The sequence below is a fragment of the Epinephelus moara genome, chromosome 3 (assembly GCF_006386435.1).
Source record: "Epinephelus moara isolate mb chromosome 3, YSFRI_EMoa_1.0, whole genome shotgun sequence".
In the NCBI taxonomy this organism is placed as follows: domain Eukaryota; kingdom Metazoa; phylum Chordata; class Actinopteri; order Perciformes; family Serranidae; genus Epinephelus; species Epinephelus moara.
In genome coordinates, this window is record NC_065508.1 from 24,812,671 (window position 1) to 24,833,903 (window position 21,233).

General features: G+C 41.3%; 1 protein-coding gene across 1 annotated transcript in view; it reads right to left on the reverse strand.

Moving 5' to 3' along the window:
* Nucleotides 1-21,233, reverse strand: part of kirrel3a (kirre like nephrin family adhesion molecule 3a) — a 299,880-nt gene that overhangs the window by 27,911 nt on the left and 250,736 nt on the right. The window contains exons 7-10 of the mRNA XM_050034328.1: nt 11,535-11,683; nt 9,761-9,888; nt 8,326-8,452; nt 1,111-1,211 (exon numbers count right to left, since the gene is read on the reverse strand). Coding sequence (XP_049890285.1) covers nt 1,111-1,211; nt 8,326-8,452; nt 9,761-9,888; nt 11,535-11,683 — 505 coding nt within the window. The remainder of the gene's footprint in view (nt 1-1,110; nt 1,212-8,325; nt 8,453-9,760; nt 9,889-11,534; nt 11,684-21,233) is intronic.

Sequence of the window (21,233 nt, forward strand, 5' to 3'; positions counted from 1 at the left end):
AACGTTATGCTGAATGATTCAGTGTAAATACTGTAGCACCAAACTAACGGAGAGACACTCTTGGTACAGATGGTAAAAAGGCCGTTATCCTTTTCTCATATTCTGAGCCAAAAACCTTAAATTCAGCGGCACTTTAACTTATTGTCTTTGATGGCGACGGCAACGAGATGCGGTTTACGCTTACACTGTGACCTAAATTTTGGCTTGTAATTTAAGCTTTTCATCGACCTTCTCAACAATAAAATGATNAATTCAGTGGCACTTTAACTTGTTGTCTTTGATGGCGACGGCAACGAGATGCGGTTCACAAGTGTACACTGTGACCTAAATTTTGGCTTGTAATTTAAGCTTTTCATCGACCTTCTCAACAATAAAATGATTAATATATCCCTCCAATGTGTAGTTTAGGCTCTTTTGGTTACTTCTCAATGACATCTGATCGTTATGTCCCCAAAAAACATCAATTGCCTCCTGTGAAATGCCGTGTACTGTGACACCTGCCATAGCGCCGGTCACTGAATGTTGATAGTTTGTCCGAGTGAGTGGAGGGGGGCGTGGCTTAGCCATAGGTCAATTGGAGAAAACAGCCTGTTAGCTAGTTAGCAGCCTATTGGCTGAGCTACCACACTGTCATATGGCCTCTCTGAAATCCACAGCAAAAGTTTAATTTCTTAACGTAGTTGAGGCAAATTTCGGACTGAAATATTACGGAGGGGAGGAGTTTCGCAGGCACATTGGATAACATGGAGATTCTCATAGGAATTAATGGACTTCTGGTTGCCTCGTCTCTGTACACATACATAAGTGGAAATGAGGTGTCAATCCCCCTAAATCTTACACACCGGTCCTTCAGATACATGTCTACACTGGATGAAATGTGACACACATCAAATTTATTTTGACAGATTCTGTTTTTACAGAAAATTACTCAATTTTTTTGTGCCATTTATTAGTTTGCATGGCACCTGTTCTTTTGTCCCCAGTGTCTGTGAAAGTCTCTGTTTGAGTTTGGTGACGTTACAGACTAATGAGATGCCTGCTGCACATTGACCAGATCTCTTGAATATGGAAATGAATCAGTTAAATGGAAGAGGGAATGAAGTGACTCACGATTCGGTCGGGAGGAGGGGTGCTGCGGATGAAGCACTTGATCTGACCCTTCTCTCCATAGAGCGCCTGCTGGGTCTGGGTGCTAGAGATAGTGGGAGGACCTGTGGAGGCACAGCCAAGGCAGAAACACTCAATCACCACAATATAAACTTGAGCCATACATCTTCCTGGCGATCGCAGTGCATGCATTAACCGCTCCGTGAGGGGCAGCGCCAAGGGCAGAGCTATGCTCAGGTCCTATTAACAGTGAAAATTCTGAGACATTATTTATTTGTTGGTTTTAATTTTCTTTTTCATTTATTTATCTATTTACCAGGGATAGTGCACTTTCATCAATATTTCAGTTTCCACATCAATGTAGATCTGCCAGTTAACTAATGAGCTAATTTTCATTTGTAGTCCCTGGGCAGGTTATTACAAATTGGTGGTGTAATGTTATCAATACAATGCATCAGTAAGCACTTAAGTACAACACAGTACAATAAAATACATAGACACGCTACAAACATTGCAGATATATATAAAAACAATAAAAGCATGTAAAGGCAGTGCCAGAGAAGAGACAGTATGATTATTCATGATTGCAGGTTTGGTTTGCTTGAAGCTATCCCTTACGTTTATCATTAAAGTTTAGGTAATTAGAGCTCCTTCTTAATTCAAAAGGAAGAATATTTCAGTAATGTCTGGCTCTGACTGAGAAGAATTTTTGTCCAAACTTGCAATGTCTGTATTGTACACCACAGTCCCCTCTGGTAGTTGCCCTTGTTGCCCTGCCGCTATCCTTCTGCATTTTGAACTGACTCAGTGTGGGAGGTGCAAGTCCATGCAAGACCTTAAAGATGAGGCAAGCATCTGAAAAATTGTTTAAAACTATCAGAATTAAATAAACTGTACTTTTGTACTACTTGGCAACGGTGATATTGCCACTGGTTCTGCTGAGGTTGACGCAGAGGTGTAGTGCAGGTTAAAGGGCGGGTCTATCTGTGTTGTCTTCCATGTTTTTTTTTTCTCAAAAGGAAACTCCCACTCAGTCATTTGCGAAAAGCAGAGACGTAGGTCACAGCGCTGATGCCCTCCCCTCCCTCAGCCCCCACACACGCTGTTTGCTGACACTGTTAGTATGGAGAGTGAGGAAAGCGTTAGCTTAGATGATCTGAGGTCGGACGTGAAAGATGGTGCTATTTTATTATTATCAAACCTTCATTAAACCAAGTGAAGACACACTGAGATCTTATATAATAAAATACTGCACTTCTACTGTAAACACATTCATAGATCCACAGGCAGTGTATTACAAATGGTAGAAAGCATGCTCCCAGTTTGGAGAAGCAAACAGGAGTGCTGGGGCACAGAAGCTGAGCAGTGCACTGCTGTGGACGGCACACTAGTTTGGGTCTGAAAGTTAGGGTGCTTTCAGACCTAGAGTTTGCTTACTTTGGGTGGAATCAGGGACTAATTTTATTATTAAGTTGTATAACTGCCTAGAGTTGGTTCGTGTTCTCACGGCAGCATCTACAAGCAGACCAGATAAAATGCTTGTGCGAGAAAGCTACTCTTGATTGGTCAGAATTTCCATGCGGGAAAAAACCAGGAAGTAAACAAAACGTTGAAGAAGAGTACACTTGCAAGATAAATGTGACACTTTCTAATGTCACAATGGAGGGACAACTACGCAGGTTGATTTTAGCGCTGCTCATTGTGGACTATACTGCTGTCATTGTTCATTTTAGTCAAACCATACAGTTTGAAAACGAGGTGCGGCTCCAACTAGAAAACAATGTTTTGATGCATTGGATGTGCTGAATGTGCATATTAAGGCAGTACAGGAGGAGGTGCACATTAATAATCCTCCAGGACTGTAACATGCTCATGTTTAACCCAAACAATGTGTCATGTGACTGCAGTTGGTTCACGTTCTCACCACAAACGAACTGCACCAGAGTTCGTTTGTAACCGCACCGAGACCACCTCTTCAAGAAGGTCTCGGTCCGGTTGTTTTGGTGTGCACCTGAGTGTGATTGCTGTGTTCACAACTGCCCAAACGAACCACACTTAGGGAGCAAACAAACTTAGTTTGATTGAACCAAACCAAACAGGGCAGGTGTGAAAGCACCCTTAAGCAATCACATGAACAAACTAACCATCAGATGCAGCAGGAGACAAGCAACTCCCTGTGTCTGGTGGATGTGGTCAGGGGCAACAGTATTGCATTTTAGTCACCACTTCAAAAAAAACAAACAAAAAAAAAAAAATCATTATCAGTTAAAGTGTACTCTATATTTAGATTACTTTTACCTCTTTACCTTGCTGTCAGACAGCCCTTGCCGAAAGGGAACTGGCTTCTTCAAAGCCACCAAAATCCATTGACAGAAACAAGAATTTTACCTCACAGCATATGGGAGTTGCTGGTCTTCTGCTGCCTCGATTGTTTAGTTTGTTGAAGTAACTGTGTGACTTTCAGATCCGAACTGGCATCCACTGCAGTACATGGGTTTATACAGTATGTACCAAGGTTATCATGCAGAAACCTACATAAAGTCAGTAGGAAATGGTTATAGAAGGGCTTGAAATTTTCACATAATTTCTTTCTGATATGGGTGTTTAGAGTGTAAATCAGCATGAATCAGACTAACTAGTATCAAACTGATGCACTGTAGACAATATGCTCTTCTCTGACAAATTCTAATCATTCCCTGACAAGGACTAACAATGGGCTTAAAGATCGATGAGACAGTGACGCAGTTCATGGTCAGTTACCATAGCGACATTACAGATACAGTTTCCAGCATTACCGACTAGAATGATATAAAGGAACATATTGATGACATGACTGTATGTCTAGCATTAAGAAACACTAAAGGCAATAACACTGCCCAGTATTGATTGTGAGGGTCCCAACAGTGTCGTCTCAACTGTAATGCAACTATATTTATAGGGGTTGTCATTATGCTGCAGTCATATTAACATCTATGCATCATCAAACTGATGGGTTATGAACCGACTGACCATCTGAGCAATGGTCAGTCCCGTGTTTTAGTTTGGACTGCAGGTTCTGAGTGAACTAACAGGCTTGTAAATGAGTGTTAGGCACAAAGTGGATGGCTGGTGAATATCTTCTGCTTGATGTTTAGTATGAATCAGACAGTGTGGACAGAGATCCATTTTCATTAAGAGTATGAGATGCCAAAGTACAAAACTGACATTTTGAAGAATTAAGTGAACTGGTCCTGAGCGAGAGAGAAGCTGTCTTCCTACACTTACTCAAAATGTTTGCTGGGTCACTCCCCCGTCGGTCAGTAGGTAGATGGAATTTTAGCGTACAAAGCAGGGGGTGAGGTTTTGAATCACAAAATGCTTCAAACAGTGTGAGTAGAAAGACAAATGCGAGAAAGTGTTTGAGGATCAGATAACAGGCTTTAGAGCTGGCAAGTGCTCGTCATTATGCGCTGTCCGTCAGCCCAATAAGTCACCACCATGTGGTGTTTGGATCAGACCGAGGGTCTGAAATGTTCTGACATCTGGCATCTGTGCTGGTACGCGTTGTACACAGAGTGACAGCCCTGACACTCGAGAGGCTCTCGCAAATTGAGGAACTGCTGACCACGAGAAATCAAATATTTCCTTTTCTGCTTTCAGATGCACACCATTTTCCCTCGGAGAGCCCTCGGGGCCCGGCCTGCCACCGTTTACAGAAACAAAACACATCAGTAGAACGATTTTCTTTTTTATTCATATTTAATGAGCACTGTTGGAGGGAGGCTGAGATCTAACATTTTCATTGCCAACGACTGCTTCTCTGTAATTGCTGTGCATATGACAATAAAAAAATTGAAACTAAATAAATAACTTGAGTCGTGGAGCAGGAGAGATGGAGTTAAGTGGAGGGGAACGTACTCGTAATTACATTTCATGATTATCTTTTCCACACCACTGTGTCCCCAAACATAATAACTCATCATTATACTTTTGTTTTTGAGAATAGTTGAATTAACTCTTTACCTGCATGATATAACTGTCAAATATGTCCTTTAACAAACTACCTCTTTTCTGAAAGTTTGTTCAGACTCGGCCAAAGTTTAGGTGTTCACACTGCTTGAACTTGAAAGTCAGCCCAGGAGCATTTGTAATGATGTGTTTTTGTATTTCACTTGGATCAACCTTTACAAGGCTAAATAATGAATTAAAATCCAAGGCATTTACATTCAACTAAGTTGTGAAGTACCCTACCTGCAGAAAGTGGGCTGAAACTTAAAGCTTGTCAATGTTTAAGTGTCTTTCAACTGAGTGACCTTAAAACCACTCTCTATTAAACAGCTGTCCATTTGTTTTCTAGCTGCTGACTAATTCAAAAAGGTTGGAATAATTTCTCATTGAACTGCAGCCATCAGTCACAGAGTGGAGATAAAGGTGTGGAATTTGGCCATTAGAAATCAATGATATGCAGCCTTATTAACTCCCAGTGACAGCTGTGCTGCAGAGGGGAAGCTCCACACTGTCCTCACTCAACTCGGAATGACTTTTAGGCCCAGTCCCATTTCTTATTCTTACCCCTACCCCTTGTTTTCAAGTATCGCTTGCCCTTCGAAACAGAGCTACAAGGGGTAGTGGTTGAAACCTTCCCCTACGAAATTGTGCAATGCTTCATGGCCCTGATACAACATCGGTATTGTCATCATTATCGGTGGCATTTACTTAAACAAACATGACAGTGGTGATAATAGTATACCGTATTTTTCCAAATAGTAGCTAATACTGTAAATGTAGGGGTGATTTCTTGTACAAAAATCTCTAAACGTTTAGAGTGGGTCATTTCTTTCGTGTACACGGGTTTCACCGCTTGGTGGTGCTATTGCATTATACCAGTAAAGCCCCAGTTATCCAAATACCAACCGAACAGGCCATTTAACCAACAGTTACAGGCCGCCACACCAGATATCGCCATTCTGACCGTCCGCGATCCCGAATTTCCTAGTCCCCGAGTCCTGACAGTAAGCTATGGCGAGCCTGTAGAAGCTGTATTCCCCATGCATGTCAGCAATTTTTCTGTTTTAGATACGTGACTTTCTGTCCGTCTGTCCGTAGCACGAGTCATGTGCACCACTTCACCACCGACCCATAATCGCCCGGGCTTTTAATCGGACCGGCGTTTAATACGCAAAATGGGGTCAAACCCCCGGCGGCTATTAGGTGCCCGGCGGCTATTTGCCACCGGGCGACTATTTGGAAATATACGGTAATCATAATTACGTTTACCATTCATCTGATGGAGACAGAAAAGCATGTGTGGCTGGGATTCATTTACAAAATTTAATTTCACGCTATTAATCAATCAGCCTCTTCTCATAAAAAAAAGAAGACCATATAGGTCAAGTGCGCAAGCAGCTTATTATGACCCACACTTACATGAGAGAATAGGTCAAACAAACACAGGACTTTCACCCAGGAGATCAGTGTTCCCATCCCAAAGTCAACATTGACATAGCCTAGTATGCTGGTATATGTAGCATGCTACGTTAGTGACGTGACGTGAGGTGATGTACATCGCATGACATAGATCATTGTTAAAATACATTATTACTTAGTTTTGTTGCTTAAACCTAACCACATAGTTTTGGAGCAGAACTGCGACTTTTTTATGGATGTGTTTAAATCTGCGACCGTTTGAATGGTAATACATGTTGTTTTGGGGCTGGTCATACTAGTTGTTTAGAAAGTCATGGAAATCAACCTATTCTGTTGTTTGGGTATAAGAGAGCTTTGCAATCAATCAAACAAGTCATCAAATAAAAAAAACAGAACACTACTTTATTTCCAAGCCACCAGCAGTGCTCTGTAGGTTAACGTTAGCAACCTGTGCCTCTACCCTGCCAATCCACACTGACATTAGAAGAGCGCTAACAAGTTCAGCCACTACCCCGCCAGATTTGGATCACATTTTGGACTTCACATGCCATCAAAGCAGGGAAATGTAACGGCGAAATATGTCAGAATGTGGGAATGTCATGCGCAAATCACAGTAACAAAGCAATGTTAACTAACTAGCTAGTTAGCTAGTTAGCTGCTATTTTTTAAAGAAAAGGACCATAAAGCCCCGATCACACAGAAAGCATTTTAGCAGCTGGAGGCGGCTGTTTGTAATTGTTTTTAATAAGAATTAAGCTTTTTGCTTGCTGTCCTTGTGTTGCTATGCACTCTGGGCACCTGGCGTTTTTGCTGAAGCTCTCTGTATTCCTTGAGCTGAAAACTGCCCCATGTCATCTCTTTTTTCAGTGTCTTTTTCCCATTGTCCAATCAGATGATTTGAGAGGCAGGCCTTCTGTGGTGGTCACCGCAACAAGTTTACAGTTGGGAAACAATGGAGGAGAAACTGGTGGTACCAGCTGCTGGATACCCAGAACTATACAGCCCAACGACAGACAGCAGGTTGTCAAACTGCCCCTGAGTCATTCTAAAATATGCCTGGAGACGGCCATCATCGAGGTGAAGCTCCTGGACCAACCGGTGGTACTCCCTGTGATCCACCTTCTTTTTTTAGGGGTCTAATGTACCCACACAGAAATCTGTTTTCCTGTGCACAAAATACTATTTACTGACAGCCTCTCACTTGATGTGGTGGTTGCCTAGCAACAATAAAAAGGCGCAACAAGCATTTTTTTTTTTCCCACTGGTGTAATTTAATTTAAAAAAAAAGGCAGTGCTGCGTGCCTCGCGTTTCGCAACCTGCAAAATGCTTTCTGGGTGATAAGGGCCTAATACACTGAAACGACAGCTCTAGCTCTAACACTCTACCCCGCCCCTCTATCCCAACAAAAATCAGGGCACCCTAACCCTTGACATGAACTTGCAAAACCTTAGGGTTAAGTGTTTAGAAGTAGGGGCAAGGGTTGTATTGGGGCTAAGCCTTGGTCTTTGAATGGTAATGCTGATATTCCAGTTTTGGCTCAGAGATGGTTGCCTTTATTTCTCAGGGTGGTTTTGTAAAACTGAATGTGTTTTTTTTTCCTTTCTCTCAAAGCTTGAGATTGACATCATCACAATGCATTACTTATTGATGGTCAAGTGTGGCCAGATTCTTCATCCTCAGCACCTCAAACCTCATCTGTACCAGGTGCCTTAAGGTAAGGCTTCTTCCTCTGCATTACTCTCAGTCTGGATCAAATGCTGTGTGGACAAAGTGCCATTCACATTCAGTGCATGATAGGCCATCGTACTTACCATTCACAGTGAGTGACACCTCCTTCTCCCCGGCACCCACTCTGGGGACTACGGCCCGGCACACATACTTCCCAGCATCCTCCTGCTTTACTGCCTTCAGTGTTAGCGTGTTCTTGTTGCTAAGCACCTGTGTTGTGAGGGAAACAGTTTCAAAGGTCGGAGGAGACACTAGTCATTTCTATCTAATTAAACACCAATTACACTGACACATAAAAGGATAGCATTAACATTTAACAAGCTGCTCGACACTGTCAAAACAAAAGAGAAAGATTGTAACTGATGCTGCACAGTTTGCAGGGTGCAAGAGGTGACTAGAAGAGAAATCTTGTGATTTGTGTTTTTCGATGTTTCATGTCATTCAAAGCACTCGAAAGTCTTCCAGACAGTGATTAATTCTGTTCGACCTGGTTTTTATCCTGAGCACTCTATCTGCAACAACAGGAAGGCTTTATTTATTCCTTTGAGCTTGCAGGGAAAGCTATGCATTCTTGCCGCTCCTTATTTGAAATAAAATATTGTTTGACTGTTCAGAATCAGAACAGAGAATGAGAGAGTTTTGAAAATTCAAATAACTGAACCACTGTTAATCCCATTTAAAGTCCAAGGACGGTTTGATTTATTTGCTGCACTTCCGGCTACAATGACAAATTTGTCCTTAAAAAAACATTTTTTTTTTCGTTTAGTGTGTCTCTACAGGCAGAGGCCTGTACAAATTTACTACTGTCACTGTAACAAAGTTGTTTTTTTTTGGACTTGCACTTAGCTGAGTAACAGAAAATTTACTTTTACTTCAGCACGTTTTTGTCAGTGTACAAAAAGTGAAAATTAACTGTGTGAAAATTGGGATAAAAGAAAACGGAGGTGAAATTCTGCATTTAGCCAATTCTCTGGAAAATATACATGTTGATTGTGTACCATCACTGACCAAGTGTCAGTGGGTGTGGGGGATCTGGGTCCTCATTTATAACCACTGCGTACACATAAAGAAGGGCTTGAAATGTGCGTCTGCTGTTGAAATAAAACATTTAAACCTCATTTTCCTCATAGTACATTTTAGCTGACTCACTCTTTGCTTTTATGTAAGTGCATTTCTACACGAAAAAGTTTACGTAAGTAAAATTTCTTTAGGTTACAGTACTTTTCCTGAATATACTCTTCTAGCACTCATTCCATCTCTGGGTACAGGTTCATAAGAAGTGGAAAATCTCCATGACTCCCATGATTATTATTACTGTATGAAAATGGACTGTGTATGTAGAATAAGCAAATCTTGTGTATATTAAATGCCTGATCTTCAACTGAATCTTGATATTTTGAAACACATGATGGATTCATAATTTATAATCCACCATCTTCCAGCTGTAGATCACTGCTCTCATGCCTTATTAAAATGCTCACAATGTGTACAGTGCACTTGTTGGTGACCAATACATACCACTCCTGAGCCACGTTTCATCCATACAATGGTTAGAGAGGGGTTTCCTGTCCAAGCACAGTTAAAAACAGCATCAGAGCCCAGGTCCACCTGCAAAGACTGAGGCTCCGCTGCCATCCTTGGCCCAACTGGAAGACAGATACATGAAAGAAATGATCTATACTTACTTATACTTACTCTTACTTATTTTTATTTTACTAAGCTGTCAGCTGAGAAAAAGTCTTAAGAGCGTTTAGCACCAACGATTTATAAGAGTCATACATTTCATGAGGTGTGCTGTACTGTGTAAATTAATGTATCTACCAAGTTGCCAAATGTTGAAACTGAACATGTCAGGAAACTGACAAAACATTTCTTTTTTCCTGCAATCTGCTCTTGCAATATAATATATGTTTGAAGCAGCTTTTGTACGGTTTTGTTTAGCACAAAAATGACATTTTGTAGAAAGACATTCGAGCGCACATCTTTATATTCATGTTCATCTGTTTAAACACACAGCACTTATTGTTAGGGAAATCATGGTGGGTAAAAACTGAAAAAGTCAAATGTGTCTTGAAGCATGAGACAGGATGTTTTTATTGTTTTAACTTTTAAAGTCCCAATGAAACAAGAGTGAGTCTTCTTAGCATCTATACTGTGACGTATTGTCAAGTCAAACAAATTTAACGATATAAACGGATTTAACTATATAAACAGATTTAAATCCTTCACATTTGATTGGACCACTGAAAAGTGGGCCGACTCTGTGTTTGGGAGTGGATTATTGCCTAAAGAGAGGGAGTTCAAGTTTCTTGGGGTCTTGTTCACGACTGAGGGTAGAATGGAGTGTGAGATGGATTGGTGGTTTGGCGCAGCATCTGCAGTGATGCAGGCATTGTGGCGGACTGTCGTGGTGAGGAATGAGCTGAGCCGGAGGGCAAGGCTTTCGATTTACTGGTCCATCTATGTCCCAACCCTCCCCTATGGTCATGAGCTCTGGGTAGTAACCAAAAGAATGAGATCGCGGATACAAGCAGCTGAAATGAGTTTCCTCTGAAGGGTGGCTGGGCTCAGCCTTAGAGATGGGGTATGGAGCTCGGACATCAGGAGGTAGCTTGGAGTAGAGCTGCTGCTCCTTCGCGTCGAAAGGGGTCAGTTGAGGTGGTTTAGGTATCTGATCATGATGCCTACTGGGCGCCCCACCGATATCCATACACATATCTCTTCCCATCTCTCTATAAATATATTGCACTGTTAGTGAGTAGCTAGTATAACGAACAAGCGTGTGTGGTTTGATATGACTGTTGTGGCTAGCCAGTCAACCAAAGTCTCATTTGATTAGATGAACTTTTGTGAACGCAACTGAGTCATCAAATATTTGAAACCATTTCACCTGGTTTTAGAGAAAGAGAAAAAAACAGAGACTTTGATTTTAAATTACTCTGATACTGATTTTTTAACATATATTTGGCATATAACAAGATAACAAGAGATAAATGATCAATTACCACAGAAACACAGGTCTACAATTAAAAACATGATCCTCCTCTATCCTGATCGAAAGGGCTTTTGCTGCCTTAACGTAACCACACACAGGACTTAGGACATGAACCCTGCTCTCCTGTACTTTCTACACCCACCTCCTACCTATAATACCCACCCCACCACACTGACCACCCCTCTACAGTTTGTGTTCAGGATATAAATGCAGCACTACCTACACTCAAAAAACATTACGATAGAAGACAATCCAGACAGTGATTAAGATCCCTTGATCAAGCTGACAAGCACTCACAGTAGACGTCCACGTTCCTGCTGATGTTCGTGTTGCCCAGTGCATTGGTGACCTCGCAGGAAACGGGCTCAGTGAAGAAAGTGTGATCCACAAGAACCTCATAGGTGTCACCTGGCACATCTAAAATCGGATGACCTCCTTTGGCCCATCTGAAATAATCAGAAACAGAGTATATGGCTTCATCAAAGGTCAATTCATTTCAGGAAGGACTTTTTTTTTTTAAACATGCAATAGATCAGAGGTGGAAACTATGATTATTGGAGATTCTGTGTTCTTAAGTCAGTCGAGAACCTTATAGTATTAATAATACAGGAAAGTTAGTGAAACTATCATGTATTTGTCTCCAGAATAAGAGCAAGCAACAAAGTAGCTAAGAACCAGTAGCGGCTGTCAATCTTATCTACATTAGCACAGTGCTGATAATACATACACACACACAAAGAGGACTAAATGCACTGTGGTACAGGGTTGTACGTTTGAGCTTTTAATAACAATTGGCAGAGTGGTGTATTGAATCTTTTCTCAAATGAAGAAGTGTATTGTTGGCAAGCATCCACCTTGCTGAAGAAGCGCCTTTGAATGAGACACTGAATCTCAGGCTGCTGTTGTATAGCTGACCTTGACCTTTGACTTCCCTTGAGGGAGTCAACGCAGGAGAATTTCCCTACAGTAGAGTATGTAGAGTGTGTTGGAAATTGTTGAAAGGAATTTAAGTATTGTGCCGTGCAAGAAGACAACCTGAGCTGAAGCCGCTCTGTAGCTTCATCCATAAAAAAAAAAAAAGGTTTAGATTAAACTTGCCCTCGTTTGCACGGTAATTTGCATTGAATGATGGTTTTATTCGTCTGCAGCTCTTTAAATGTGCTCTTTTCATTACTATGCCAAGGGTGAAGTGTTGCATCCATCTATAGATAGCACATATAGGTGGAAGGTGTCTTTAGAAATGTATAATGTAGTGGTTGTTGGGTTTAGAAGGTTCCTTACTCACAAAGAAAAAGTGAAAGTTTGATACAGAAGAAAAGAATATTACATGATCAAATTGAAACATGGTAGGTTTGTGATAGATGTATAGACAACTGACTTTAGCTGACCTCCTCTCAGTTATCAAAACAGTGACTTTTCTGTCTCTTTCTGCCTGCTCTTCTTTTTCTTGCTGACGACTGAAACGCCCACGTCATTTCGCTGTCAAAATACAGCCTCCCTCCCTTCTCCTCTGTAAAACTTGACCAGACATCTCGCAGCAGAGGTTCTCAATGTTTGAACACGCTTCCTGTTCCCTGTCAGTCTTCTGTCTGCCATTGCATAGCACGGTCCCCTGACACATCCAGTAACAAAAATAGAGGTGACCACCTTGTCAGATTACCATTTGTGGTTTCTTCAAAGGGATCGAAGGTAACACAGAGCGACTGCATAAGTTTGAGCTCATTTGATGTGAGCTGTGTTGGACAATCCGGCTCTGAAAGGACACCTCTTACTGCCTTCCAGACAGATTTGATTATCTTCAGCTCCCTGTTCCACCTGGTGACACCGGCAGGTTTATGTTTCAGCCTTTATCAGCATTGCGTATTGATTTATAGCAGCCTGTCAAAAACATGGATTTTTTTTCACAGATGAAAGCCAGTCATATGATCTCTAAAATCAGATGTCTTAAGACCACATGCCTCATCGCTGGTATCATTGTTGCCTTTCAATCCTGTTGAGGAAACTGAAAATATTGGACAACATCGACAGGCTATTGTCTGCACAACTCTCACAATGCTGCTTTACATAGTTTATCTCTACATATAAATAAAAACATCATCCACTTCTTGATTTTAACTTTTCATAATGTTGCTTTGAACATGAAACTGCAGTGATCTCAGATGCCGAACTACAAGTGCATGTTCTTAAAAGCCACAGAACTCTTCCTCATCCTGCATTCATCGACATCTCCTGAATAGATGAAGCTGATTATCAGTTAGTGCAGTGGTTCTCAACTGGGGATCCACAGACCCCTGAGGGTCTCCAGAAAAATGGGGAATAGTTTATTTTCATTATTTAATTCACTGTAGAAGTGAGCCCAATGGATCCCATTTACCAACGGTCTTAAGAAGAAATTTCTTCTTCAACCCTATTTACACAGTTCCCATGGAGATTTTTCATTCACCAATGTTTTTTTTCTTATTTGGAGGTTGTTTTTAAGTAAGAACACAATCTACACACACCAAAGAGCACTCTAATGCACATGTGTATTGACACATTTCTGGAAAAGTAACTGGTTATAACCTTTTCTTCAGTTCAAAAGTTGTGTAATATTAAATTCCAAAGATATTTTAATAATTTATAATACCTTTAAAACTGTGTGCAGTAGGGCTGCCCCCTAACAGTCAACCCAACTTTAATCAGACGCAGGAGGAGGCCACACCCAGCAGTCAGACATGAAGTCACATTACAAACCAATCACAGCCGACGGATATCTTTCCCTTCTTCCGTAAACATTATTCAGTCTGATAAACACGAAAAAGTTGATCATTTTAGTGCACGGCTACCCAGAGCTTCACATCTCTCCCGTGGACCATAGGCTTACACACTTATAAACAGCTCCTGGAAGGAGATCAGCTCTACACTCAGGATTTCAGGTAAATAGGCTGTACTATGCTTGTTAAGGTTGCTAGGACTAGGAGTATTCTTAGTTGGGGGCAGCCCTATAGTATGCAGTACATTCTAAGGCTCCTTTTAGGAAGAATACTTCAAAACGTTGACAAAATCCTAAATGTCAGACAATTGCGCCGTGTAAGAAATAATCTCTGTCCATGTTAACACCTAAAAACATATCACATATCACATGACATCACGTACACTTGGTATGCTTGTGCTGGTCTAAATAAGAAGCAGATTGTTTACTCTGTGGCTGGTTATATACTAACAGAAAATGCAAAAAATATTATGGAGATGGTGAAAAGTAAGATCAGATATTTCTTTGCGTGGACCAATGACAAGGTGGAACTGATACTGAAAGCAACACAAGTATAAGGCGGTCAAGGCGGCGGAAAACAGACTGGGAGTCACTGAAAAGCAAATACCAAGAGCATTATGCAAAGCCAGAGGAAGCCATGGTGATGAGAAAGCAAAACTCACACAATAAGGATAAAATCACAAAAGGAATATCAACCTAGATATAATGTTTTGGCTTGACAGCAGTGACTGATACGACCCAGTTGGGGAGTGGGTGTCTGCATCATCACTTTCAAAAGTCTCTGTGTCCACCCGTACAAACTACAACACAACCCTGGTGTTTTCAAACTAAATTGGGGTCAGTAGCGTTTTCAAAGGTCTTGGTTTAAGAGGTTCCAAAATGCTGAAACGCTAGCTGTAAACTCAGCGGCATTTTTAAAGGTCTTGTTTTAAGGCGTTTCAAAATGTTGGAATCCTGTGGATGCTACATGAAAACTTAGCAAAAGTTATGCATAAAATGAAAACGTATTAGTGGCGATATAGCATTATTCTTTTCTGACCATCTACACACTTTTGCATATGAACCTCTGGGTAAACAGGTGGTATATTATTCACATTTTAAATATAAGAGGACCTACAATAGAGCCTTGGGGGACCCCAGTGCCTCACTTTAACAATGGTCATCCCATACATATTTTCATATGCTCAATTATTGTCCCTTCTAGTACTGATTTTCTGACATAGATGGTTTGGACAGGGGTGCATTGTGATGACTAACAAATATTTGATGATATCTACCACAATTACTTCTTTTACAATGTAACAATTTGCTGTTTCTGTTAAGTAATGTGCTCTGAGTCCAAACTGAATTGTATGCAGACGATAGTGACTAGAATTTGGTGGCCTATTGGCTGATTCACAAACACTTTCTCTGCCAGCTTACATACTAGAGAGAGGATACTAACTGGTCTTACACTGGCTAACTGTCAGTGATCTCCAGACTTAGTGAATTAGTGCGACGACACCTGTTTGGGAAAGCTGCTTCTCTAATGGATCTGATCATAAACTAATAGTAGTAGCATTTCTCTTTATCAATCTTATTTACATTTTGGGCATTTGAATTATTTGAAACCCTTACCATTATCATTCCATCCTCTCGTGAGAGGCCTCAGTTACAGAAAGAAATGTGTAGACACAATCTGAGGTTTCCAAACACTCTCACAAGGTCCTGTACAGAATCATTAGAGGTTGCAGTTTTATTGTCATCCTGTCTTGATTGTTTCACAGCACTTTGACACCTGAAAGTCATCTAACAATCTAATATTCCTCTAGATGTTACTAATGTGCTTACACATTAATTAATAATGCCCCTTAGTTTGATATATGAGGTCATGTTTGCTTTGGCCTCCCTATTTATTACTCCTTTATGCATTTTTTTTTAAAGAGACTGACTCAGTTTTCAGAGTTTTGTTTTTGGCTGACAAAGACTCTTTTTATTAATCAAGGCCTACAGATATTCTGTTATACAAGGTTGATTTGTTAATCTGTTACTTCATCTATTTATAAACTTGTTCTGTAGCATATTTGGAAATATTTAAACACCTCCTGCAAAAGGCATCAGTCTCTTCTATGTTCTATGTTCGATTAAGAATCTGTTCCTTCTCTTAAAAAGTATATAGAAAATGAAGCACTTTTTTTAAGCTTACTGGTCCATTTACACACAAACATCTGTCAGATGAGCAAAATCATATCTTTTTTCTTGTTTTTTTCTCTCTCTATTTACCTGATCAGCCTAATTAACACTAATGTCACTTTATTAAAATATACGACATTTGAAATGACATCGTACCTGCAAAACACTGTACTTATAAATGTTTTTTTTGTGTGTGTGAACTCTGTCCTTGACTAAATATGTAAATCTTGGAAGTACATAGACAGATGTACAGAGGTTCTTGTTAATCTGATTTCAATCAGACAAAGGAAATGCAATTTTGAATCTGATCCTTTGTGATCCCTTTTAGAAGAAAACAAACATCTCATGTTTGAATATCTTGTAAGCCTTAAGGACTTGATGAGGACTTTCCAAGGTTTGGTGTTTGGAGTAATGCATCATAGCTGTGTTGTTCTACTCTTGTTTGCGGTTTAGCTGCACATGATTGATGGAGGTCATTACTTTTTGGTTATGGCGCTGTCTCTGGATGTGATCTGTTCAATCACACGATCCTCACTCAGTGGCCCAGGATCTCCACAGGCAGCCAATCATGACAATGGATTCACACACTGCACTGCACCTTTCTCCATTGCTGTGTTTGAATTGGGCCACGACACAGATGGATAGGGTTGGGTGTTATTCATGTTTAAACCAATACCAGTACCAGTTCTGGTACCTGGAATTCCATACTAGTACCCAATTTTCTGTACTTTACTTTGTCTGTAATACCCCAAAATTAATTTTTGACCAAGCTGCAGGGGTGATGTGGTCGACTAAAACGCAAATCTATTCCTGTGCTCTCTCCTAATCACACTTTGAGCTAATCTTTTCTCTGTCTGTTTGCTTGTATGTTTGTGCGTGTATGTGTGCAGTGTTGGGCAGTGTTGTTTCCCAGTAACAACTAGTGTAATGAAATACTAAGGAAGCTCTAGCGAAAGTTCAGTCAGGAAGACAATACTTTTCATGCTTGGTCTATAACTTTCTTCCTCACCCTGCTGTTCACTCCTTGCATGCATGTTCACTCTCTATCTCTGGCTGTCAGCGTTCGGGGCTGTCAATTGAGTCATCAGCTGATCTACAATTAACCAATAGCACAGTGACACACCTTCTCCATCAGCCTATCATCTCACTGCTCCTCATTTTAAATATGGTTCTTTTCCTGCCCACAGTCCTTTCATGCTGCTGCTGCCGTGCGTACCCTCCACCTCCACATTACCACCTAGTCTCCTCAGATGCAGCCTCATTTTGCCTCATCAGTCACCTACCAAGTCATCAGCCACCACCTCCACCAGTGTCTAGACTCCATGGGGAGATTTATCTTGCTGCCGCTCAGATGTCCCACCATCTCAAATAATCTCCCTGTGGTGTCTAAGTGTCAAAGACTTTGTTACAATCATATCAGCACAATCATCTGTTAATCTGTACACCTATATTTCCCCATTAAATTTCATCTTTATTACATGATCCTGTCTCTCCTGATTGAAATACAATTTTAGTGATAATATTACAATCACCCCAAAAACAAATAAGTTGTTACAATGTTACTTTTGTTGTCATCCCCCTACTGATTTGAAATCCAAGCATGGGAACGCTTACTGTTAATTCAATGGCTGGAAATATTCCCATAACTTTGATTTTGCTGGCAGGAACAATGACAAGAACACTGTGGTTCCAGGAAGTGGTACTAAGACTCTTTCCACTGTGAAAAACGTGACCTCAAACCTCTTGAAACACCTACTACAACAGACAACAACATAAAGCTTGCAGATATATAATCCTACCTACCATAGCCTACCTCAGCTGTGGAAGATGGCTGTAGCCCTACACTGGCTAAACAACCAAAACTGGACTTTATAGCTGCAGGCTATAAGCGACAAAGAATTAAGGCAACTTGCGGCTTGATATGTGGTGGAGGAAATGTTGCCTATCACCACAACTGACTTTCCATCCTTCAAACAGGTCCTTAAGAAAATAGTGTTCACAGGCAACAGGAGACCCCAGGTAAAAATCATCTGCAAGCTATACAGCCTGTGCTTACCAGCGATTAGCGTTATCCTGACATTCACACAGAGGGGCACATGCAAAGTGGAAAGAACAAACTTACACATTTTGTGGGGTGTAATGGAAAAGTGATGTGACGAGTAGTGTAACAAATTACTATTGGCTGGGAGTAATAAAGTGATAATGTTACTTTAGAAAAGAGTAACAAGTGGGGCGTCGGTGGCTTAGTGGCAGAGCAGGCGCCCCATGTACAAGGCTGTTGCCGCAGCGGCCCGGGTTCGAGTCCAGCCTGTGGCCCTTTGCTGCATGTCTCTCTCTCTCTCTCTCTCTCTCTCCCCCCTTCACGCTTCACTGTCCTGTCGATTAAAGGCAAAAAATGCCCAAAAAAAAATCTTTAAAAAAAAGAAAAGAGTAACAAGTAATATAGGCTGGAGCCTATCCCAGCTATCATTGGACGGGAGGCGGGGTACACCCTGTACAGGTCGCCAGACTCACAGGGCTAACATATACAAAAAAAAAACAAGCATTCACACTCACATTCACACCTACGGGCAATTTAGAGTCACCAATTAACCTGCATGTCTTTGGACGAGTCACCAATTAACCTGCATGTCTTTGGACTGTGGGAGGAAGCCGGAGTACCCAGAGAAAACCCCCTTTGAACAGAACATGCATACTCGGTCGCACCTACATAATTTGGTTGGTACCCTTAAAAGTACCGAGTTCGGTACCCAACCCTACTTATTGACATTGCCAGGTAGCAGTGAACACAGAGCCACTACTTGGTCCTTGCTGATATCTGGATGCTTTATTCCATTTGTCTTCATTTAACATGTTTGAGTAGGAGGTAAAAGCAGCAACAGTTTTTCCCTTATCTGAAATGTTTTTCCTCCTGGGTTTGCTTTTTCAGTTGGTCATGTTTGTAGCCCAAGCAGTAACTTTTAAACAATGTGTCTTTGTGTTTCAAAGACAACAAGACTTTGAGCAGTACCCAGAGCTTGTACCAAAGAACGAGCGAAAGCATAGAAAGGAAAACACTGCTGGCGCGCCACAGCTGCCTGCCACCGTGATGATTTACAGCTAACATGATGGGGTTTCTAGGAACAGTGTGTAATGACAACATAACTGGAAGAGATGCTGAATGAAGAGACAAGCGTAATAACTTTCCAACCTTTGCAGTGGAAAGTATGCAGCCCCCTAAGTCTGCATGCTTTTGATCAAGTTCGATTTTTTTTCTGGACTTGGCAGCTTGGGGGTAAATAAATTTAATTTCCCATACAACAGTTTTATACAAATATGAACAAGAAATACATTTTCTGCTAACAAGACTACCCCTGCAGGCCTCTATTTATTAGTCTTAAATTAGGTCACATAACAGCAGATGGTGAATCTTTTCAGTAACAAGTGGTGTGCATTTGAAGTCAGCGTTATTATAGTCTTCCATCATACATCTGTGGGATATAACTGCTCCCCTCACCTCTGCCTTTATCAGGAAGTACTTCTACGTTCTCATACCTGGAGGTGTACAGGTCAACCAGATGAGAAGAAATTTGTCAATACTGATGGGGAGGTACAATAGCAGCATCTATTTCCCCCTCCAGTTATAACAATTATAATGATTCCTCTGTCATAGTCAACAGTAGGCAGGAGAAGACAGCAGCACATAAGAGCAACAGAAAAATGTCAGTGACGTTTACTATCGATATCAGTTTCTCACAAAAGGGTAATGCTGCACTGGAAAGCAAAACCCACTTAGGAGGCAGGAATTACTGATATTTATAGAGGCTGTGTATAGCATCTATTATTAAAACAACAGTTTTTAAAGCCTTACTCAACTGGAATCTATGTAGAAATATATGCTGCAGCAGCTACAAGACAGAAATGAGCTGAACTGTCGAGTTGCAAACATAAGAAGCAATAGCTAACTAGAAACTGCCATCGTGTCTGGCAGGTCACTGAACTGTCAGTCCCCACAAATGAGCAACAGGGAGCAGTATTAGTTTATAGCAAGCCACCAGGGACAGTGCTGGGCTTTGAAGCCAATTTGACATAGTGGCCAAATCATTGAAATAACAACATCAGGGTCTGTCGTGATGCCATAGGGCCCAAGAAGAGCCTTTTCCATGGACTCACATTGTGAAAGAGATGTCTGTAAATCAGAGGACACATTTTTTTGACTTGTTTCACGATCTAAATTTGATCCATATAGTCCCATAACATTTTGAAAGTCTAAGTTGGAGCCTATCCCAGGTATCATTGAGCGAGAGGCGGGGTACACCCTGGACAGGTCACTAGACTGCCACAGGGCTGACAGACAACCATTCACACTCACATTCACACTTCCAGTTAACCTCACCTGCATGTCTTTGAACTGTGGGAGGAAGCTGGAGTACCCGGAGAAAGCCCACGCTGACGCAAGGAGAACATACAAACTGAGGGAGGCTCCCCCACCTCTGGGTTTGAACCCTCCACCCCAGGCTCCAACCAGTAACCCTCCTGCTGTGGGGTGACAGTGCTAACCACTGCACCACCGTGCCCCCATTCTGCAGGTTCTAATAAAGTTTTCTTTGAGCAACACTCAGTAAGTGTTTGGGAACCGAGGACACTAACTGTTGAAGTTTTTCTTGCTTGATATCCGATCTCAGTACCTCAACAGTACGGGATTTCTGTTGTCATGCTTCATATTGTTCCACACATGTTCCAATAGGAGACAGGTGTGGACTGCAGGCACGTTAGTCCAGTACCTGCACTCGTTTACTATGAAGCCACGCTGTTGCAACATGTGCATTATGTGTCACATTGTCTCGCTGGAATAAGCAGGGACGACCCTGAAAAAGACATTGGGTCTCATTCATGAAACGTGAGCAGAAGGAATTTGTGTGTAAACTGTTCGCAGACTGAAATTTACGTGCATGTCCGCATTCATCAATATTTTAGTAGCTCCGATCTTTTCGTAGCTACTAACAAAATCTACTCCTGCTCCTGACCACTCGTAGTGCTTGTGTAAATTTAGTAAGGCACATAAATATTGCTTGTCACTACTGGAAATTACA